The sequence below is a fragment of the Protopterus annectens genome, chromosome 5.part1 (genome assembly GCF_019279795.1).
Source record: "Protopterus annectens isolate FY-2018-M chromosome 5.part1, PAN1.0, whole genome shotgun sequence".
In the NCBI taxonomy this organism is placed as follows: domain Eukaryota; kingdom Metazoa; phylum Chordata; order Ceratodontiformes; family Protopteridae; genus Protopterus; species Protopterus annectens.
In genome coordinates this window covers 95,902,695-95,927,477 of record NC_056736.1, presented here as the reverse complement: position 1 = coordinate 95,927,477, position 24,783 = coordinate 95,902,695, and the positions used below count along the sequence as shown (strand labels likewise).

The 24,783-nt window shown below is 42.5% G+C and overlaps 1 protein-coding gene across 2 annotated transcripts in view; it reads right to left on the bottom strand.

The window, feature by feature from the left end:
- Nucleotides 1-1,100: 1,100 nt before the first annotated feature.
- Nucleotides 1,101-24,783, bottom strand: part of LOC122803337 (SLAIN motif-containing protein 1-like) — a 359,055-nt gene continuing 335,372 nt past the window's right edge. For both annotated transcript variants that reach the window (XM_044072909.1, XM_044072910.1), the window contains one exon: nt 1,101-2,335. In XM_044072909.1, coding sequence (XP_043928844.1) covers nt 2,260-2,335 — 76 coding nt within the window. In that variant the 3' untranslated portion in view covers nt 1,101-2,259. The remainder of the gene's footprint in view (nt 2,336-24,783) is intronic.

Here is a 24,783-nt window from a genome sequence, read left to right as displayed (position 1 = left end):
AACATAAGGCTGTGAAGCATATTAAAATGTCGATTTTTTATTTAGAAATGGGTTTTATAGTGACAGAGAAATTGCTGCCTCATGGTGTTTGATTCTCAGTTTAGTTCTTGGCTAAGATGCCTTCTGTATGGAGTCTGTATACCTTTTGTGTGTGTAAGTAGGTTTCTTTACATCTCAAAGGTGAGGTAGAGGTCCTCCAAAACATTCCATAGGTGTGTGTACCATGTGTAAGTGTGTGCATCCTGCAAATGGCTAGTGCCCCATTCATGATGAGTTCCGTTACTTTGTACCCACCAAGCACTGGGATAGTCAGCTGCTCCATTATGGCCTTGAGATGATCAAGTGGGTTGTCAGAATGAATGAGTACAGATAATGGCCACACACCTTACAAAAATCAAATATACGAGGTTATTTATAAATCCACTATGAAATTAGAAACAGGCTCAAAGCCAATCCTTAACAGAAACAGATCACTGTGTACGTTTGCCAGTCAGTGATACATTAATTAATTTTTAATTAGGATTAATAGGAGAACTGCTGCAGAAATCTCTGTATAACAATGCAGTAGCACTTCAGAATTAACAGCTTACCTACACTTCAAAAAGCAACTGAAGTTTCCTTACATTATTTTGAAAACATGGTGGACATCTATGCCTTGATCATGAAAACAAAACCACTTGCATGGAGCTAGCGTGGTATACTTCAGAAGAACAAACAGATACTTCTCAGGTATTTCACATTTTAACTGTTGCTTCTCATTCTGCGTACTTTCAATGCCACAGGTCGACATAAGAAAAATAATGACAGGGGCAAATGCACCTTTAAGAATCTCAAGCTTCATTTGGGGCTACTTAAGTATTATCTTGCTGATCTAAATGATTTTTGGGATTAAAAAAAATGAGTAATGCAACATTTTGACAGCAAGACAAACTGTTTTTGCACAGAAGCACCCATATTTTTATACACAAATTTTAGCAAAACAAAATCATTGTCATTGGGCTGAGGATCATCTTGGAGTATGTATTTGTACTGCATAATGGTGTAGCTTATAAAAAAATCCAATATACTACAGTACTCCATAAACAGGTCTACATAAGATATTAGTATACTGCATTAACTTTTATTTCCAAGACATTTTAAACAGTTTTGTACAATTTCCCTCTTCTAATCAAGTATCAGAACCATATATTGTAAAGAATTTTTGTTTGCTTCTCTTCTAGCAAAAGCATTCATTAGTGCAATTTGATCTCAAAAATGTCTATCAAAAATGTTTAGCCCCATTAAAACTGATACCATTTGTACACTGTTAATAAAACACACTAAAATATTTGCAGTATAAAATCTTAGACCATCTGTAACTTACATGTCATTGCAGATTTTAAGTGCAACGTGCTTTACAGTGTTGATATGGATACAAATATAAATATTATATAGGAAATTATATAAATAATAAATTAACACTGAAAAGACAAAACAAATACTGCTGAAGCATGTATGTAGTGACATACTGTTAATCTTTCTCATGTGCTTTAGTGAATAAACGTGTAACCCTTACCAACACCAAATGAGTACAAATGTCTGTACGGTAAATAACACGACAATAATGATTAAGTCTACCATTGCAAAATAAACAAATATGGCACAAAAATAAACTAAAACTGTGTTTAACATAGGTGAACAATCAAGTGAAACAAGTGTAAGCTACAGAAAACAAACTTTAGTTTGTACAATACAGGAAGTACATTAAGTAGTTAACTAATAAAATGTTTAAAAAGTTACAGCATGGAATATCTTAATAAAAATTAAAATAAAAAAAAAAACAATGTTCATCAGTTGGCATCTCAAAATGCTGTAATGTCAAACAATTTGGTAAAATCAAAGGACGCACTAGAAATCCCATTATTTCTGTAGATAAATGGAAGCAGTTATTATTGTACTATTTTGTGATTTTTTTTTATTTTTATTTTTGGTTGCACAGCCTTAAACTTGAGATAATGGGAAAGATGCATCATTTTACCTGCTAGTCACTGCAGCAACAGGCCTGGCATTTTAGCAAAACACAGCACTTAAAAGCTGCAGAATGTTTATTTTATTCATTATAAAAGAATATATTTAGTTGCATTGTTATCTTCATCTATACATGAAAGTCGATAGCTGAAAGAACACATTGATGTGAATCTTCTACCCAGCCAGCTGGGTTTAAGAATGCTGTACTGTCTTCAGTATCTCCACAGAATTTTCTCTCACAAATACCCTGCATTAATAGCAGCCATCTTTCCAGCTTCCATCTCGTAATGTACTGAATGAAGAAAGAGTTTTTGGAGGCTGAAGAAAACTAAAGCAAAGACAAAAAAAAAATATCTCAGAAAACAGGCCTGTTCAACTATTAAACTTGTAATGCAGAATAACTCAGAGAGATATTACTATAGGAAGACTGTATACTTTTTTCAATATTGCTGGTCAAGTACGTCTTCTCCACAGAATGTTACTTACCACCTATTAAAATAAGTTCTTCTATGAGCTGTTTATTAGGCATAGCTGAAAACAAGATACCAGAAATACTAGTACACCAAATATTTCTAATATATGACGAAGTACTCCGCATAACAAATTACTATCTGGCTATCCCCTTTCCAGTATATCAAGCACAACTATACTATGGCTGAAATATTTCACAAGTCACGAAACATTCTTTTAGAAATGAGTTCCAAATGTTAAGTAAATACAGTTTGTTTTCTCAGCAGTAAAATTGATGACAGGCCTGCAATTTGTTCATGCTGGCTTGTAAAACTGTGTTTATAAAAAGACAAAAATAATCCAAATAAACCTATTGCCTACACCATTAATGTCTGCAAAATGCAAAGTTACTTTAAGAATTATACGAGGGCAAAAGCAGTCAGTCATACTTGAGGCTAATTAACTGATGCAATTTCTGAAACCTACCATCACTTTCCTTGCAGTACAGACGTTATGCGGAACAGACTTATTTCTACTTTAGAATCATGATGAATGATGGAACGTGTTTTACTGCAAGGCAAAAAGCTTATTATATCAAAACCCTTAAACAATTCTGATTCCATGTCAGTTATTTCCGTTACGGTTCCTTAGACTAGCTCACAGCACGCAGTACTCCCTCCCTTACTTGTCTTTAACATACTCCCTAATGGCAGGTAAGCTGCATCATTTTATTCTCTGCTGTCTCCTTTCTTCTGCATCTCATTTAACTACCTAGGTAACAGGTAGGCTTATTAACTTTTCTATACATTTCCTGTATACTTTTCAGGTCTACATTGAAATGTCATAGGTTGGTACTAGGCTATCGGCCCTGGGGCCTATACAAGCCTAGCCATAACAATTCCCTGGCTATTTCTTCCCACATTATTTAGTTTCCTGGACCCCTGTCTAGCAGGGCGACTGAAGTGATCCTTGTGGTAAATTTCCTATCTCCCATTCAGTCGTCAAGGTTCCTTTTGAAGAGGGCTAAGGAGACGCCCTGCTTGACATGTATGAGCAGTCTATTTCAGAGTATGGGGAGACTCTGGGTCAGGAACCTATCCCTACAGCATGTTTTGTTTATTGTATGACAAGGTTTAGGTCCCTGGAGTGTGTGGCTCTGATGGATTGGGATTTGTTTAAGTGTAGCATGTCCAACAGCTCTGGGTTTGACATGGCCTTGTATGTTAAGAAGAGATTGCCTCTGAGTAGATGATATGTGACAGACTATAGCTGGAGTTTTGTTAGTCAGTCAGCATAGGGCATCTGCTTTAGCCCTGTGATTCTTTTAGTGAGGTGTTTCTGCGGCCTTTCCAGTTGTTGCAGATGTCTCATAAGGTACACACCAAACGGGGTGTTGTACTCTATGATGGGTCTAATGAGGGATGAGTACAGTGGGACAATGACCTCCTTTTTTCTGGATGAAAAGCCCTTAGTGATGAGGTGTGCCACACAGAAGGATTTCCTGACTGTTGTGGCGATGTGGTTATCAAAGGTGAGACCACTTTCCACCTGTGTTCCTAAGTCTCTTATCACACTTTCGGTGTTTAGTGTACTGCCACCTATGTGGTAATTCATGGGTACATGGTTTTTCCCAAAGGGGATAACTGTACACTTCTTGGCATTGAGATGAGCCCATGGCACTGGCACCAAGCATGTGTTTCTGTAAGGCCCTTTTTGTAGAATATCCACATCATTTGGGATTCAATAATGGCTCCCAGTTTGCAGTTATCTGCGAACTTTGTTAGCCAGAGTCCTTCAGTGTTGGCCTGTACTTCAGAGAAGTAGATGCCAAACAAGAGCGGTCCCAGGACTGAACCCTAAAGTGCTCCACTTGTCACTTGTCTGGAGCTGGATTTGGAGTCTGCTACTTTTAAAGTGTGGGTTCTGTCAGTAAGCCAGTTGGCAACCCATTGAGTGATGTAGGGATTTATGCCCAGCTTAGTAAGTTTATCTATGATTCCAGAGTGGGGGATGGTGTTGAAGGCCTTGGCGAGGTCCAGATAGGCTGTGTGGACTGCCTTACCCTCCATCCATGGCTCTTGAAACTGATTTGAAGAAGTCAATCAGGTTCAGGAGACACGATCGGCCCTTCAGGAACCCAAACTGGGTGGGGTCCAGTGTTTGAAGGTTGCCAATGTCTTGTTTATAAGTTCCATGATAATACGTTTGATGGCCTTGCAGATCAGGCTCATCATACTGATGGGACGGTAGTTCCCAGGATCCAAGATGGATCCCCTCTTGTGGAGTGGGATAACTGTAGCTGTGCGCCACTCAGTGGGCACAAAGCCTGAGGTGAGGCCATGATTAAACATGACACTAAGGTGAGGTGCCAGTTCATTTTGCAGTTCATGTAGTACACAGCCTGGGATGTCATCTGGTCCCATGGAAGCTGTATTCTTAGCTTTGGTGAGTGCGGTTTTTACCAGTGTGGCTGTGAATAATGGAATTTGGCAATATTTCTGTATTGAAATGGGCCCTTTAGGGGGTAAAGTTTACACTGAATCGATCTGCCAGGATATTGGCAATGTCCTTGGGATCAGTATTATTTAATGCCATTCTGTTGTAGCTCAGAGCAGATCTGAGCATTGCTATTTAGATTCTTGACATAGCTATAGAATGCCTTGTGGTTGTCTTTGGAATCTTTGGCAATTTTATTTTTGTAACTAGCTTTGGGGGATTTTATGAGGGATCTCAGCTTCTTATTGAGGCTGATAAGGGAGTTTTTTTGCATCCTGGAATTTTCCTCTTTTCTGCAACAGTTTCTTCCTTCTGTTGTATAGTTTGTTTATGACAGGGAACCACCAGATCGGCATCCTCTTTTTGGAGGAGAGCATCTTGGTTCTATTTGGGATGGCACGATTCATGCACGAGTGGATGTGCTCATACAGTGCTTTAGTGTAGGATTCGGCAGTTGAACTTTCAGATGTTATGTGATCCTATCTCGCCTACATTCTGACTGATGGGTTCGGAGCTGATCCCTCAGCTCCGACTCGGCATGCTTATGCTATAGAGCGAGGCCTCTAATTGGCTGAGCTATCTTTATCCCGGGATGCACCACCACTAATCCCCCAGATCTCGTTTGCGGCTTACAGAGCTTGGACGTGGTCTCAACATTGGCTGGGCTAAGTACTATATATTAGACTTTTTTCCTGTCAGTATTTGCTTCATTTAAACCCAAAAGCTGTTTTAACGGCTATTCTTTGTGTACGAGTGTTTTTCTGGAATTTGGTTGAAATTTTCGTGTTTTTTCCTGTCAGAGAAGGTTCCCGTTTAAGTTAGAGGGGCCTTCCCCTGTGGTTACTACTACTTTAGTGGTTGTGCGTGGGTCAAGTACCCGTTTAAGTTAGAGGGTCTTGACCCTCCTTTTCTCTCTCACAGATCTTGTCTGCAAAAAAATAAAAGTTTTTTAGTTTAAATATTTACACTAGCTAGTGGCATACGTATTTTTGTTCTCGTGTGTCAAACCCTTTGTTGTTAGTGTGGTGATCTGTTTTTTTCAGCCTGATTATGTCTAAAGAGCATAAACCCTCTGGGTTTAAAAAGTGCACGAGGTGTGGCTTCAAAATGTCCATAACGGACGACCACTCCTCGTGCGTCTATTGTCTAGGTGCTAAACATCTGCAAGAATCGTGCAGTGTATGCCATGCGTTTTCCTCCAGAGTCCTCCAGGAGAGGAAAAACAAATGAATCCTCAAGGGATTAATCAAGCCTTCCTTCGAGGAGGCTTTATCTTCCTCTCCGTCTCCTTCTAAAAAGAGGAAAGCGTCGGCTCTGACCAGTCAGTCGGAACCGACTGCTAAGAAAACTAAGCAGACTTCTCCATCGGCTCCACGGACTTCGGAGCCGAGGTCGGAACGGTCTGCCTAGATGCCTCCAGCCTCGACCCCTCTGGTTTCGGAGCCGAGGTCTGGGGCATCGAGAGGCAGGTCACCCTCATCGACTCCACTGATATTGGAGCCGATAAGGGTCATCGGCTCAGACTCTTCCCCTCGGGCGAAGTCCTTATCGGCACCGAGGAAATTTCCTTGAAAGTTTCCTCGAGCGATAATTGTTGAGTCATTTCGGAGCCGGTCCCCGAGCCCTTCGGAGCCGATGGAGAAATCGGTTCGGGCCCGATCGGTATCCTCGAGATCATCCAAGATGTCTGATTCGGACATTGACAGGGTGCTCCTTCGACTCTTCCAGTCTCCGGTGTTCCAAAAGATGGTTTCGGCTCCAGCCCATTTGGCTTCGGAGCCGATGGTCCACTCCCCTACTGTATTTCCTCCTCCAACAGCTTCGGCACCGTTGGAGCAGGTGCTGGTGGAACCAGTGGTGGTGTTAGGGTCAGGCCCGACCCTTGCTCCGACTCCGGCTCTTGGGTCAGAGTTCAGTACACGGACTTCTTCCTTCGGCCCTGGGGGGGAGGCTTCGGGATTGATGCTTTCGGTCCCAAGTCTCCCTCTTGGTGCGTCAGCGGCGGGAGTACCGTCCACTGTCGTGGCCATGGAGGGGGGACCCTCCCAGGATTCTGGTGGTCCTGCCTTCAGGGCTATGAGGAGTGCTTTAGCCAAATCTTCCTTGGCTACCTCCACAGTTTCCCCAGCTCCTTCCCTACATTTGGGGTAGGGTCGTTGGCAGTCCCCCTGTCCGTAGACAGCGGAGCCCCTGGGCCTCAGGTTACCCCCGTTGGGGTTTCTCCCCCTCCTGGAGGTCCTTCTGAAGCCTCTTCGGAAGAACCTCCCAGGAAGAGAACGTGCAAGAGGAAGCACGTTGACTCCCCTGACGAGTCTTTGACATCTGACACTGATCTCGATGATGCAGAGGGGTCCCCCAAGTCGTCCTCGGATGATGTCTCCTTTGCAGACATCCTGGAAGCCCTAAAACAACGAGGCGGCTGGCAGTCCAAACCTCCCTCTGCTGATGAGTCGGTGTTCCTGAAGGCCTTCGGGGCTCAGCCCTCCGCCTCCTGGGTGTCTCCGCCCTTCAACGAGCTCTTGGACTTGATCTGTCGAAGGGCGTGGGAACACCCAGACTCTGTGGAACCAGTGCCCGCTCGTCCGAACAAATTTCTCTCGGCGCCCCCGGATAAAGAGTTCCTTACGAAAGGTGTGGCTGTAGATGCTATGGTGGTGGCATCTGCTACCCAGCAAGATGTAGCAGAGGCTTCTATGTCCGTCCATCCTCCTAATAAGGAGTCTAGGAGCATGGATCGGTACGGTAAGCGCACCCTTAGTTCAGCGGCCTTTACTCTGAGGTCTTTGAACTACCTGACGCACTTTACGAGATTTCAGAGGGATCTGATTAAGGAGCTATCCGATACCCTCTTAGGTAACCTGCCTGAGGAGCTGGCCCAGACGGTTGGCTCTCAGCTGGCTACAATGTCGTCCATTTCGAACTCGTCCATGAGGCTCATTTCAGTGCGGCGAAGGCGAGTAGTGCGGCGGGTACAGGCATTGCTCTACGGAGACAAGCCTGGCTCCGCCTGTGTCATTTTGCAGAGGCCTTTAAGTCTTCATTTGCCGACGCCCCCTTTGATGGGTCCTCCCTGTTTGAAGCCAAGGTAAAAGACACACTTACTCGCTGTGAACAGGAGGGTAAGACTCTGACTGCTGTAGGGGCACGATTTTCCACTCCCTTTCGGCCTTATCCCAAGGCTAAAAGAGGAGGGAAAATGTGGTTCCGTAGATCTCAGAAGTCTTACCCCTCTCAGCAGGAAGGTTCCCCCTCCAGAGGCAGAGGAGGGGGAAATTCATCCGGAAGACGCCATCCCAGAGGCGGCAGAGGCCCTCGCAACACTGGAGACCGCGAGTCCTTTCGTGGCTCTTAAGCTTTTCATAGTCCCTGAGGGATTGCCCGGCTGTGCTGCTCCGGAGCCAGTCGGGGGTCGTTTTTCGAAGCACCTGAAGGCCTGGGAAGGGATCACTCAGGACCGATGGGTGCTTCGGATTATCGCCGGAGGTTACTCCATCCCATTCTCTCACCCCCCCCCCCTCAGTCCAAAACAATCCCGGACCCGCCACCCAGTCAACGGGATACCGCAGCCTCAGAAATTTCAAAGCTGCTGCAAAAAGGAGTCATCCAACCGGTCCCCGCAGACCAGATCGGATTAGGGACTTACTCAAGATTCTTTTTGGTGCCTAAAAAGACCGGGGACTTGAGGCCCACTTTGGACCTAAGCAACCTAAACTGTTCAGTCAAGAAGTCCAAGTTCCGAATGGTCACTCTACAAACCATTCTCCCATTGTTGGAGAAGGGTGTTTGGATGTGCTCCATAGATCTCAAGGACGCGTATTATCATATCAGAACCAAAGCCCCAGCCAGAATGGTCCTGCAGCTATTGGGATCCATGTCTGCCACAGTTCTAATAGTTCCCTTGGCAAGGTTGCACATGAGAATCCTCCAGTGGCTTCTTTCAACTCAGTGGTCCTTTCAGGAACTCCCTCTCAATCATCTCATATGGATCACGGAATCTTGCAAACGGGACCTTCACTGGTGGCTAGTGTCCTCCAATTTGGATCAGGGACGACCCTTTGTTCTTCCTCCTCCGGTGGCCACTTTGACCACGGACGCCTCCCAGATGGGGTGGGGGGGGGGGCATTCCCTGGGCAGGTCAGTCCAAGGCAAATGCCACCCGGAAGGGACTCCTCTTCACATCAACATCTTAGAAATGAGGGCAGTACTCCTGTCCCTTCAAGCCCTTCACGATTATCTCCCTCAGGGCGTAATTGCTGTTCACTCAGACAACATGTCAGTGGTCTGGTACCTGAACAAACAGGGAGGGACCAGACCCTATCCTCTTTGCAGTGAAGCCATGAGAGTTTGGGAATGGGCAGTCTCGACCAAACGCTTCCTAGTAGCTACTCACATACCGGGCAAGGCCAATGTCATAGCCGACAGATTGAGCAGAACCATCCTCTCTCCTCACGAATGGTCTCTGAATATGACAGTTGCAAGGCAGATTTTCAGCGAATGGGGAGTTCCATGTTGCGACCTCTTCGCGACTCCTCTGAATGCGAAGTGCAAAGAATTTTTCTCCCTAACCCCGGCTCCGGGAAAGAGCCCCCATGGACGCATTAGTCCATCCTTGGCCCACCGGCCTGCTTTATGCCTTCCCTCCAGTTCCTCTCCTCCCCAGGGTGATTCAAAAGGCATCTCTCTTAGGGAGCAGGATGATCTTAATTGCTCCTTACTGGCCTTGTCAAGTGTGGTTTCCCTATCTTCGGAAACATGCTCTGGAAGGTCCGTGGTTCCTGGATCAGGTCCCAGACCTTCTGATTCATCAGTCGGGATTATTACACCAGTCCCTCCACACCTTAAAATTGATGGCCTGGCTCCTCCTCTTCCGACGATAGTCAGGAGTCAGACACTGGATCCAGATGTTGTGCACATATTATCTTCAGCCCACAAGTCCGCTACAAAGAAACTGTATTCTAGCAAATGGAAAAGGTTTGCTATTTGGGCTCAACTCCGGGGCCTGGACCCCATTTCTACTCCTGTGGCAGAAGTACTAAAATTTCTGACCTCTCTTTTCAATCAAGGCTCTTCAGTTTCTACCATCAAAGTACAATTGGCAGCAATTTCTAATTTTCATGAATCCATAGACCCACCTTTAATGAGCAACAGATTGTGTAAGACCTTCCTGAAAGGTGCTGCTCTATTAAGACCTCCGATTTCTCATCCTGCACCTCCATGGGATCTCGATATAGTGTTGCGTGCCTTAACTTCTTTTCCCTTTGAACCAGCAGCTACCTGTGATCTAAAGTTTTTATCATGGAAGACAGCCTTTCTAGTGGCGATTACTTCAGCCAGAAGGGTTTCAGAGCTTCAAGCTTCGTCAGTGAAACCCCCGTACTTGGTTTTTCATACAGACAGAGTATCCCTCAGGCCAAATCCTTCTTTTGTTCCTAAAGTTTGTTCTACTTTATGCTTGCAACAATCGTTAGAGCTTCCATTTTTTTTCCCAAAATACTCTAATAAAGCGAAGTTTATATTCCACACACTAGATGTCCACAAACAGTTACGTTTTTATTTAGATAGGACCAAACAATCGAGGAAAACAGATCAGTTGTTTGTATCCTTTGCAGAAAACAAATTGGGCAACGCTGTCACAAAGGTCACTATTGCCAAATGGATCAGGGATTGTATTACTCAAGCTTATATCTGTTCTAACAAAGAGCTTACCACCTCTGTCAAGGCTCATTCTACGAGGGCTATGGCTACTTCGGTAGCATTTCATTCTAAGCTTGCTATTGGTGACATTTATGCTGCGGCTACATGGTCTTCCCCGCACACCTTCATTTCCCACTACAAATTAGATGTGGCATCTAGAGGACGAGCTTCATTTAGTTCCACAGTGCTCAGGAGTGTTTTCCAATGAGCCACCCGGGATTTAGGTGCTAGGGACGCTGTCCCATCAGTCAGAATGTAGGCGAGATAGGATCACATAACATCTTTTAGTTATGTACTCACCATAACTTCAGATGTTTGGGATCCATCTCGCCTACATTCCTAATAACCCACCCTCCTTCCTTGGAGATCAGAGGATATCAGAAGGTCCGAATCCTGTTGTTTCATCTTGAAACATCTAACAATGTTATATAAACAAGTTGTGATTGTGTGCATGAATGCGGACAAACAAGATCTGGGGGATTAATGGTGGTGCATCCTGGGATAAAGATAGCTCAGCCAATTAGAGGCCTTGCTCTATAGCATAAGCGTGCCAAGTCGGAGCCGAGGGATCGGCTCCGAACCCATCAGTCAGAATGTAGGCGAGATGGATCCCAAACATCTGAAGTTATGGTGAGTACATAACTAAAAGTTAATGTCTGCATGGGTGGCATGAAGTTTGTGACTTCTGACTTGAGTAGCATGAAGTTGGCCTTAGAGAGGTTTTTTTATGGATGTTTCCTTACTGATGGGTGGGGGTGGGATGTGGATGTCAAACGTGATTAGCTTATGTTCAGAACTAACCAACAAGGGGGTGACAATGTTGTGGAGCATCAATTTCCCAGGTTGGTAATGAGCCCCTGGTGGGACTATGGATTAGTTGATCCAGGGTGTTGGAATTTATGAATTCCAAGAACCTTTCGGCAAAGGTGTTGGTATATGAATAGTTTTCCCAGTTAATAGCAGGGTAGTTGAAATCACCCAGTATTAGGGTGTTTGATTATATTTTAATATTTTCCAGTATGTTTAGAAAGGTGTAGTGAGAATCTTGGGGCATGATGGGGGACCTGTAGCAAGTTAAAATTTGGACTGCAGTCTTATCTAGTGTTAGTTGCACCTGCAGAATTTCTGATGCATTGTGTTAGGCAATTAGCCTGGAGGTGTGAATATCATTGGTGAATATAGACACTCCTCCAGCTTTAGTGTTTTGGTTTTGGTTTGGTGGACGAAAAGTGTGGTAATAGTTGTAGCCTGGTATTGCAGGGGTGCTCTCTGGAGCCTTGAACCAGGTCTCAGTTACTGCACAGATATCGATGTTCTCCAGTTTTAGGAGTGCCTCGAAAGAGTGCATTTTGAGGTTTAGACTTCTAGCATTTAGTAGCATTACCTTCAGATTTTGCATACTTGTACCTGTTACGGTGGTGGTGTTGTCCTTTGAGCCTTGCCTAAAAAAGACACTACAGGGGTGGCAAGAGCCTTAGCCAGTAACCTGAATCCCATGGGCGACAGGTGCAGACCATCTCTGGCAAAGCATCGTAGTTTGTCGATCATGTCGTCCCAGGCAGACAGATACTGGATCCCCTTTGAATGACAACAGAAGCTTAGCAAACTGTTGAAGTCAATCATTTTGTCCTTATACTGTGGTATCATTCTGGGCAAAGGCAGGATGCTACTCAGGGCTAGGGTCATACCTGCCAGGGCCACATGATCCGGGAGCTCTTCCATGTCTCTTTTCATGTAGCCCAGGGAGGTATGTCTCAAGTCATTCACTCCAACATGGACAATGACAGAGTTGTATTTGTACTTGTTGTGGAGTGACTTGAGTGCATGCGTTATGTGGTGGATCCTGGCACCTGACAGGCAGCTGACTGTAATTTTTTCCTTGTTCAGCCAGGTGAGTGGGACATCAGTGTGCCTGACAATAGAGTCACCTATGACTAAAGTGTTGGGTATGTTTGTCTTGCCTTAGGGGCTGTTGTTGGGTGGCACACTGGTATTGTGAGCTATGTGATACTTTCGGCATCAGAGGACCTTGTTGCTTGGGCAGGTTAATGTTAAGGGCCTCCACATATGTGGGTTTAGTGTTGCTATGAGTGGGTGTTGGTAGAGAGGGTTGAAGGGCTATATGTTTTTTGAGGTGTAGTGTGAGTGTTAACCTTCTCCTCTTGATTGTCTAGCACAATCTTGGCTGGAGAGAGCTTTGCTTCCAGTTTGGCTGTGTAAGTGTATCTCTTGCAGGTTGTAGTGTTGGGTAGTAGGAGGAGGGGGTTGTCTGCGGTCAGAAAAATATGTATTAGTGTATGTATTAGTAATATGCTTAGTGCATTTAAGGCTTGAAAAGGGTTAACACATTTAGTCTATTTCACACTGCATAAAATCTGTACAAATTGCAGAAGCTTTCTAACCTTGTATTGTCATGAAATATGTGCAGCTATTGCTTATGCTTTGGAAATCTACAGGAAAGCAGATAAGTTCTGCTTGTGTCAGGAAAATAATGAATAGATGCATCTCTTGTTATGAGACTTGGACAAGGAGTTCCGCTTGTGCTGTGAGAAAATACACAGCTGCAGAAGCTATATATAATCAGAACAAAGACTGCTTGAAATATGAACTGCAATCAGTATTTGATTGTGTCTAAGTTAGAAAAGTACCTTAAAATGTAACACATGTATTAGAACTACACAATACAAGTTTGTAACGGGCTAGGGCCCACCAAGGCCAGGTTGTTTTTCTCAAAATGTTTTTCATAAATCCAGTCATGTCAGCAGAAAATCTGAGTAACATCTGCTGTAGAAGAATACTGAAAGTTGTGTTTAATTACGTCAGCCATAGAAGGCCATGTCTTGTAGAATAGTATAAGAATAGCATGCATGTTTTTGTCTCCTTGCAGCAAGTTATTAAATGTGCCTTAACTGAACCTTATGTGTATTGGTCTTTGAAGTTTTTTCCTTTGACAGATTGGTCCTTCGGATTGGAAACCCTCACTTCGCCTCGGATCAGACAGGCCAGGTGGCTTGAAACCGTACGGGGAAGAAACCACATCGGTTCTTATTTGAAAAGCCCTCCGACTGAATTGTCGTACAAAAGAGGCCAGCCACATTCTGATCTGCGACTGAAGGACGGGCTTTTCACGAACCAGGTGATCAATCACGAAGGCTCAGGTAAGGTGAATCTATCTTTTTTTCTGTTTTAGATCAGGGACTAGATTTGTATTGTTTTTGTCAGGACAGTATTTTTACAAGTCAGGGACAGAAAAGATTACTGTCTTGTCATAGATCAGGGAAACAGAGCAGGTAGGCAGACATTCTGAAGAGACTATAACAAAATCCATGGTACCATGTTAAAAATAAGGAGTTATGTAACGATTAAAAGGTTAGAACAAAATGGGTAATAATTGCACAAAAAGACCCCAAAATCTGCCGTTAACCGAAGACACGAAATACATGCAGTCACAGCGTGCTGATAATATTAAATACTACTCAAAATGGGTTAATAAGTATGAATTTGATGGTAAATTGGAAAAATCCTTGCTTGTCAAACTTGTCAAACAGCTTAAAACCGATTCCAGAGGTCAGGTAAAAAAGCAGCGCCAGTTAGGAATTCCTCAGGCACACAGGTGGATTGAGGAAGTAAACCATAGGGAACAAAAGAATAATAATTCAAAAGCAATGTTTTTAGATAAGGAGGACAATAACTTAGTAATATCATTGGCCCCTCCGCCTCCCTTACCAGAATATGAAGCAAGTGAACAAGTTAGTCCACCTCTGTGATATCCTGCTGCCACTGTAAACAGAGACACTACAAAAGCAAAACCGTTTATTAGAGATCCCATCGACACTAGGTCTCGAACACGGGCAGGTAACTCAAAAGGGGACATTGAATTATATCAAATGGGTAGAAATTCATGATCTATGAGTGAAGAAGAAATATGTCCACTCATAGAAGTACCTAATCCTCAGGCAGGGCAAGAAGGTCAGGACCCAACTATTCTAGTGTATAAACCCTGGACTCCGGAAGACATCCGGAAAGCCACTGAGGGAATTCCCCATCCAAAAGTTAATTTTATAAAGTTATTAGAAGATTTACAAGGAATGAGGCTAAGTTATAATTTAAACGGAGAAGAGGTAGAAAAAGTAGTCAGACAAATTGTGGGACCAGATTGGCACATAATTAGTGGCAACTGGAATCCGCGTGTCTCTGCACACATAGCAGCGCATAGCTAGATAACAGAGTGAAAGGTCTTACAGACCGAATCTCTGAGAAATGGAAGCCTAGGGCAGACTGGACTTGCATTAATCGATGCATCCAACAAGAAGGTGAAACTATTGACAGATATTATGCCAGACTGCTAGAATGTTTTAATAACCATTGTGGAATGCAGGTTCCTGAAGATCAGACACAAGATTCCCCATATGAGCAGCAGTTAAAGAATGCATTTTTGAAAGGCAGCATTGCACCCATAAGCAGTTTTATTACGAAGCACATGGTAGATCATCGTACAAGCAGGTTACAGTCATTACTTGAATATGCTAGGCATGCCGAAAGGCATTTAATAGCAAAAGAAAAGAAAGCCCAAGTATTTTCTGTAGAAGATGGAGCAGAAGTTTATGTAGTACAGTCCAGAAAAAGGGCAAGAGAAATGCCCAGGGAAACAAACAATCTGATCAGCGATCAGAGGACTTTGAAGGGTGAAAGAAAAGGGGTGAATGTTTTAAATGCGGTAAAAAGGGACACTTGGCAAGGGATTGCAAGAAAAACAAGAAGGCAACCACGGAAGACAAGGAGGGTGAGGACTGACTATATGACAGTCAAGAATCACTAGAAGGGGATAGCGGAGAAAGGACAAATGAGAATGTGATAGGAGGAGTAGAGGATGTGACAGAAGAAATAGAGGAAGTGCAGGAAGTTACGGATAGTGAAGAAAATGAAATATTGGATTTAGCTTTATTGAGCTTAGAGCTCTATTTAACAGACACGAAACCAGAAGTTACACTCCTGGTAGAAGGGAGGGAAGTCAAATTCTTGTGTGACTCAGGGGCATCATGGACCCTGATACATCCCTCCAAACTGCCAGAGAATTCAGTCACCTGATTACATACTAGTGAAAGCGGCTAATGGACAGCTGTATCGGGAGTCCCTCTCCCATAATATTGTAATAACTGATCCTGTTTTAGGATTGACCCAGAAAAGCAAAACTGTTGTTTCCGCAAAATGCCCAGTAAACCTCTTGGGCAGAGACCTTATGCAGCTATTTGGTATAGCAGTAGTTCCGACTATGCAGGGTATGGAAGCACAGCGACAAATTGATACCTTTGCAGTGCAAACGGAGGGTGAAATGTTCTATTGGTACAGCCAGGACTTGGTTACGACTGGTCCAGGGGCAGTGACTGAAGAGTTGATGAATTAGCAAGTTCACCTCCCTTGACATTGATAAACAACATTTGTTGCACTGTACACTGTATTATTGTAACATACCAGGACCTGATAAGGAATATGAGCAAGAATTGTTTAGAAATCGTGCAAACAGATTGATATTATGTAATCTGTACTGGGACATGGAAGGGAACAGTGTAGCCAGCTGTTCATTGCCCCAGGAGTTCTTTGCACTCTATATACATCTAAAAGTCACGAGATGGGAAAAACAGACAGAGTTAGAACTGTCAGAACAAGGAATACAAAGGCAGAAGTTGAATTGGATAACTCAGACCCACCCAGCTGTGCACTTGAAGTTTAGCAAGGACAGCTGATTAGCTCTCCTACTGAAGGATGAAGAGAATGCCTTACAGAATATACCAGAAACTCTTTGGTCAACAGGAAAGTTAGATGTAGGACTTATTCATACAGCGGGACCAGTTACTATCACGCGAAAGTCAGCATTTAGACCACAAAAAAGACAGTATCCCTTAAGAACAGATGCAGAGGTAGGAATCAAACCTATTACAGCAGCTTTTCTTAAGGAAGGGGTGCTGGTGGAATCTCCTGATTCACCATGTAACACACCCTTACTTCCTGTTAAGAAAGCGAATGGGGAATGGCGTGTGGTCCAAGATTTACAAGCTGTAAATGACACAGTAATACCAAGGGCACCTACGGTGCCAGACCCACACACCCTGTTGAATGATTTAAAACCTCAACAGAAATATTTTTCTGTGGTAGATATCAGCAATGCGTTCTTTTCGATACCGATACACCCTGACAGCCAATAATGGTTTGCATTCACATTTCAAGGGAAAAGGTATACATATACGCGACTACCATAGGGATATTGTGAAAGTCCGACAATATTCTCACAAGAAATGGCAAGCAACTTGGCGGGATTTAGCCCACCAAGAGGCAGTCAGATTTTACTTTATGTTGATGATATCCTGCTGGTGGCTCCCACCCAGCAAGATTGCAAAGAAAATACCACAGTGCTATTACAATTTTTAGCCACTGAAGGACATAAAGTAAACAAAAATAAACTGCAGCTTTGGAAAAAACAAGTTAAATACCTAGGATATGTAATATCCAAAGAGTGTAGGACATTAGATGAGGACAGAAAAATAGCGATTTTACAAGCACCACAACCCACTACCAAGAAGGAAATTATGTCCTTCCTGGGTACGACTAATTTTTGCCGGAGCTGGATTCCAAACAATGCCTTGGAATCTGCACCGCTGACTAACCTGATATATAAAGAGCCTACGGCAGCACAGGATTTGTTACAATGGACACCAGAAGCAGAATCTGCTTTCTGCAAACTGAAACAGTTAATAGCGTCCTCATTAGTTTTAGGATTACCAAACTATCATAAACGTTTTTTCCATACTGTAGATTGTAAGCAAGGTTATATGACATCAGTGTTGACACAGCAGCATGGGGACAAGCAATGCCCTAGTGCTTATTATTCATCACAACTAGACCCAGTGGCACGGTCTTTACCTCACTGTGTACAAGCAGTAGTTGCAGCTGCACTGGCAGTACAGGCTTCGGGCTCAGTAGTTTTATTCCACCCTCTCACTTTGAGAGTGCCTCATGCAGTCGCGATTATTTTACTGCAAAAGAAGGTAGCATATCTTTCCCCTGCTAGGCAACTTTCCTGTATGACTATATTGTTGAGCCAACCTCATATGACAATTGAACGATGCACGACTTTGAACCCTTCTACCTTGCTCCCAACCCCTGCAGATGGCACACCGCACAGCTGCCTGCAGGTGATTGAGCAAAAGACACTGCCTAGAAAAGATCTTACAGATGTCCCCTTGGATGATGCTGGGGTGACGTACTACGTGGATGGCTCATGCAAAAGGGGTCCTGCAGGACAGAACCAAGTAGGATATGCAGTAGTTTCTGATACCGAGATTATAGAAGTGAAACCCTTACCACACAATTTATCTGCACAGGTAGCAGAATTGATTAACTTGACACAGGCATGTACCTTAGCAAAGGGTAAATGTGTGAACATTTTACTGACAGCCAGTATGCTTTTTCTACTGTACATGGTTTTGCGCAACAGTGGAAAAATCGAGGAATGATAACATCTACTGGAAAACCAATCAATCATGCACAGTTTATTTTAGATCTTTTAGAATCTATTCAGTTACCTCAGAAAGTAGCTATTTGTAAATGCACAGCTCATACCAAACAAGTGGATAGGATTTCAAAAGGTAATGCGAGAGCTGATACAGCTGCAAAGCAGGCAGCTTCAGAAGTATTTCTTTTGAATGAGGAATTACAACCTTCTGAGACTTTAGACTTAGAAATGTTAAAGACAATGCAGACACTTACTACGCAAGCTGAAAAACAAAGATGGGTAAAACGAGGAGCAATTCTCGAAAAGGGGCTGTACATCTCTAAAGAAGGAAAACTGATATTACCATCTAATTTGTTTAGATATGCAGCTTTGTTGAGCCATGGGCAATGCCATGTCTCAACAGAGGGGATGGTACATCTGGTGAACCGAGCGTTCACAACGTACGGATTTACAAACTACTCTAAAAAATTTTGTTTGATGTGTCACGTTTGTAACAAACATCATGCACAAGGGGCGTTAAAGCCCAAGCAAGGGAGTTTCCCTACACCACCGTATCCGTTTCATACTATCTGTATGGATTTCATAGAATTGAACAAATGTGAAAATAAGAAGTATTGTCTTGTCATTGTAGATATGTTTTCCAGATGGGTGGAAGCCTTTCCGACTAAAAATCCAGATGCGGCTACCGTAGCAAAAATCCTTGATTCGGCATTCCGGAAAGGATCTTCAGTGACAACGGTACACACTTTGTGACCCAAACCATACAACAGTTAAGTAAACATTTTGGTATTTCTTTAAAAAATCATTGTGCATATCAAACGCAATCTGCAGGGTTAGTAGAGAGGCATAATGGGATTTTAAAGAGTAAGCTAAGGAAGTTGATAGCAGAAACACAGAGAAATTGGGTGTACTGTCTGCCCCTGGCACTGTTGAGCATGAGAACTGTTCCGAATGCAAAAGAATAGACTCCTTTTGAAAAACTATTTGGAAGGGCTTATTATATACCTCAGTGGAAACCTCTCATGCCCGCAGACCAGGAAGCCGACTGTACACTAGCAGAGTATATGAGAAATTTGTTGAATTCTAAACATCTGTTACAGTCAAATTCTGTTTCAGATAAAGAACAAACCAGACCATCAAAAGTGGCAGTGGTTCCAGGTACCTGGATCTGGGTGAAGACAATAAAGAAGAAGAATTGGACATCACCAAAGTGGGAAGGTCGACATTAAGTGCTTCTGTCAACACCCACTGCAGTCAAGATTGCAGAGAGTGCCACGTGGATCCACCTGATGCACTGCAAATTAATTAAGGACTTTGAACTGGACAAAAATCTTGTCACATGTCAAGAGCAAAAATGTTAGAATCCAGAAAAAACAGGAATGCAGGACAACCATTTCCTCAGAAGTATTGCATAATCATCCTGTTAACTGTGCTAGTGACAATAATCTTTTTGTTGTGGCCGTTCCTTTTTCTAGCCACACAAACTGAATTGAATAAACGTGAAGCATTGCTCATAAACTGGCACCCAAACTTCAACACTTACCAGGCAATTAAACATGTGCATGCTGAGACTTTCAATGTTTCAAATTGCTGGATTTGCACAGCTTTGCCGACAGCATACAGGGGGGTTATTAATGACTGCAGTCCCCCTAGGGGTCAATGAGACCTGGGAAAACTTGATTTAGGATACCTCAACCATTACATCACAAGATAAAATAGCATTGCACTTGTCTGTTCCACAAAAGGGAACTGTGTGTTTTTATAAAAATGATACTGTTCAGGTGGGTTGGAGCAATTGCAATGTGATTGTTCCTTATAAATGTTACACTAAAGCTAACAATGCAGGTTCTTATTGTAATACAAACTATGATTCATTTTTTGAATTGATGCACAAAACAATTGAAATAAAAATAGTTCTGTTCTTTATAAACAACTGTCTATAATTGATAGATAGAAAAATGTTTCATACAGGGCAAGTGTATACTCATAGCAAAGTTACTACTAAAGTAGAGGACTGCTATTTCGTATGTGGCAGAAAGACATACAAGTGGTTACCTGAGAATTGGTCCGGCAGTTGTTTTTTGGGCTACCTGGTTCCGGCCATACGACACACTGCAGTTTTACCTCGAGGGAAAATTCGGAATGTCCGAGAGGTCGTCAAGAAACCCATTGAGAAACCTGAAAATCCAGTGGGGCAAATCGATGCGTGCTGGAAAAACCATCATTCTATAGGCGATAAACTGACACACATGGACTTGACTGACAGTGTTATATCGTGGACAGGCATATCACCAGCATATGGAGCAGTGAAATCGATCTGGGAGCTGAGAAAACTGTCTAAACTTCTCGAAGTAATGAGCAATGCAACTTTTTCCACTCTTGAATTGGTGACTGATGAACTGAATGCCATGAGAACTGTAGTGCTTCAAAACCGCATGGCTCTCGACTTCACCCTAGCGACAAGAGGCGGTACTTGTGCTTTAATACAGGAGGAGTGCTGTTCATATATTCCTGACCATAAACACGAGATAGACAATCACCTTGAGGTAATTCAGCAAGTGTCGGACATGACCAAACCAGGACTAAACCCACTGACGGACTTTTTCCAGAAATGGTTTGGGGGGGTGGGGTACCATCCTAATGAACATCCTGATTGCCATTTGTGTAGGAATGCTCCTATTGGGAGTATGTGTTTGCTGTGGCATCCCCTGCATGAAAAGACTGATTAAAGACCTTATAGACATGTCAGTTTCTGAAACCTTATATCAAAGTGTTGAGTTTGAAGAACTATTGAAAAACTGAAATGCTTTCATAAGTTTAAACTGAATGACTCTCTTAACTGCAAATCCTGAGTAGGAAGAGGTTAGGAGAAGAAAAAACTGTTTATGCTTATTTTGAAAGTAGAATAAAAGTATTAAAAGGGGGGAAATGTCAGAAAAATATGCATTAGTGTATGTATTAGTAATATGCTTAGTGCATTTAAGGCTTGAAAAGGGTTACACATTTATTCTATTTCACACTGCATAAAATCTGTACGAATTGCAGAAGCTTTCTAACCTTATATTGTCATGAAATATGTGCAGCTATTGCTTATGCTTTGGAAATCTACAGGAAAGCAGATAAGTTCTGCTTGTGTCAGGAAAATAATGAATAGATGTATCACTTGTTATGAGACTTGGACAAGGAGTTCTGCTTGTGCTGTGAGAAAATACACAGCTGCAGAAGCTATAGATAATCAGAACAAAGACTGCTTGAAAATATGAACTGCAATCAGTATTTGCTTGTGTCCAAGTTAGAAAAGTACCTTGAAATGTAACACATGTATTAGAACTACACAATAGAAGTTTGTAACGGGCTAGGGCCCACCAAGGCCAGGTTGTTTTTCTCAAAATGTTTTTCATAAATCTAGTCATGTCAGCAGAATATCTGAGTAACATCTGCTGTAGAACAATACTGAAAGTTGTGCTTAATTAAGTCAGCCATAGAAGGCCATGTCTTGTAGAATAGTATAAGAATAGCATACTTCCTGTTAGTAGTTAGGCAAAATCCTGTATTTGCATGTTTTTGTCTCCTTGCAGCAAGTTATTAAATGTGCCTTAACTGAACCTTACGTGTATTGGTCTTTGAAGTTTTTTCCTTTGACATCTGCGTACCTGAGGCAATTGCTGCATTGCCCTAGTATGCCCATATTCATCAGGTGGACAGGAGAAATCACTGGAAGCTGACCCTTGGACATGCCTGTTTAGATGTTTTTTTTTTCTTTTTTGTAAAGTACAAGAGCTGTTTTCCCTTACCTTGGCAAGGTACTTTGCAATTATAGTCTGTTTAGTGCCTATGATTAATTTCTCCTTATTAACAAGGAGAGTTGAATGCTTGTATCAGTTTAAGGCTTCCTAGTGCTTTCCAGCAGGTTTTAGAGCAAGTGCTAGTCACAGGGACTCCAACCAGAAAGAGTCGGGAATCAGTGCACTCTGCTCTTACTCTCACCAGGATCAGAATATAAGCACAGATTCCAGGCTGTCACCTATAAAGCAGTTATTAAGCTTTTTGATGATCAGCAGTCTCCAGGAAATAATGTAACTGCACACCTTCTCTCACCAGGAGAAAACAGAAGCACTAATCCCAAGATGACTACTAAGAGGCAAAATGTGGGCTCTCCAATAACTGGTGGTCTTGCAATAGATGCTTAAAGCTAAGATGAAAAAAAATGGTTTATTGTAAACACTACAGTGTGCACTAGAGGAATTAGATATGAAAGTAGGTAGCTTAAGATTTACCTGTCTAAAAAGTTTAGTTTTAGTGGAGAGTCACTATTTTTAAAACAGCAAGATAGATTGAAAGGGGTGGTCACTTTTGTATTCTGGTACTATGGAATACAGTAGGATGGCCAATAAATTTAAATAATTGAAGGGGAATGATTTCACAAAATGATAATTTTGTGCTTACTTACACAAGCCAGTAAAAGCAGAGATGACATGAGATATATGGTCAAATTAACATAAGGGGCAGGCAACTAGAAATATAGGGGTGTTTAAGAACACAACAGTAACTGAGTGAGATGGTGGGCAAATATTATTTCTGCCTGACTCACAAGAGACAGAGCTGTGGTCTCTCTTCAAATTTTAATCTGCAGTTAAAAGCAGAATACAAGTAAAACACAAGATAAAGAAAACTAATCACAGTACTCAAAATAGAAAAAGGCAATAAAGTAATGCAAAATACAACAAATAAAAAGCAAACTAACCTTTCCTTCACAGCAAAGTGTAGCAGAGTCTGGGCGAGCCTTTCTATTAAAGCTCTGAAATGTTTTATTTTACCCCTTAAATAGAAGGTGTTGTTCCTATCTCCATCCCCCTCAGTTCACATATGATTAACCTTAACTGACCTCTTCAATCTTATGTATGAGTCTTTAACTGACCTGTTCTAATTTCTGCCTGAAGCACAAGAGACAGAGCTGTGGGATCTTTTCAAGTTTTAATATGCAGTTAAAAGCAGAATACAAGTAAAACACAAGGTAAAGAAAACAAATCACAGTATTTAAAATAGAAAAAGGCAATAAAGTGATACAAAATACAACAAATAAAAAGCATACTAACCTTTCCCTCACCATCAAACATTAATTTGATGTTTCAATATACCAAAGTAACTATATCGAAAGACACACACAACATCAAAAACAAAAAAACAGCATGTTTTGCAAGGGTTGGGATAGTCCCTCTGCACCCCCACTAATTAAATATAGTAACCCTGCAATCACACAGCACAGGGGAATTAGGGAAAATTACATACCCCACTGTTACGGATCTCACTTCAACAGACAGCAACTCACCTTGCACAGAAATCAACCTCCACCCCCCACAAGAGCATACATTCACGAGCACCCATGCATTTAAAAACACAAACATAAATGCACACGCACACACACACAGATACACACATTCATACATACCCACATATTCAAACACCTTCACATATATGTATACATAATCCATTTTTACTTTATTCTGCATCCATCAACCAAATAAGTTTGATGAAATGCAGAATACAGTGAAAATCGACCATCTTAATTTCAACCACACAAATGATATTCTACTCTTTTACCTATTATGTAAAATGCTAGGTGGCACTCAGGCTGCCAAACTTCCACCTCCATCTCTTAACATTCATAGGTTGGTTCTAGGCTATTGGCCCTAGGGCCTATACAAGCCTTGCCATAACAATTCCCTGGCTATTTCTTCCCACACTATTTACTTCCCTAGATCCCTGTCTAGCAGGGTGACTGACATGATCCCCGGGATGAATTTCCTTACTCCCATCCAATCGTCAAGGCTCCTTTTGAAGAGGGCCAAAGAGGCGCTCTGCTTGACATGTATTCCAGAGTCTGGGGAGTCTCTGGGTCAGGAACCTATCCCTCCAGCATGTTCGTTTATTGTGATGACAAGGTTTAGATCCCAGGAGCGTGTGGCTCTGAGGGATTGGGATTTCTTTAAGTGTAGCATGTCCAACAGCTCTGGGTTTGACATGGCCTTGTATGTAAAGCAGAGATCGCCTCTGAGTAGATGATATGCGAGAGTATAGCTGGGGTTTTTTTTTAAGGCGGCCAGCATAGGGCATCTGCTTTAGGTCTGTGATTCTTTTAGTGAGGTATTTCTGTGGCCTTTCCAGTTGTTGCAGGTGTCTTGAGAGGTACATACCAAATGGGGCGCTGTATTCTATAATGGGTCTAATGAAGGATGAGTACAGTGGGACAATGACCTCCTTTTTTCTGGATGAAAAGCCCTTAGTGATGATGTGTGCCACAAAGAAGGATTTCCTGACTGTTGTGGTGATGTGGTTATCAAAGGTGAGACCACTGTCCACCTGTGTCCCCAAGTCTCTTATCACACTTTCGGTGTTCAGTGTACTGCCACCTATGTGGTAATTCACAGGTACATGTTTTTTCCCAAAGGGAAAAATTCTGTTTTACAGTTGGACTCATGGGAATTCTCTATTCCCTACCTTGCTATCATCATTCCTAACTACCTTCTGCATCTCACATAACAGATTAGGGGCAGTTAGCCCATATATCTTTTAATTCTGTTCTCTCTTTTCTTTTATATCATATACAGCAGCTTAGGTGGCAGATA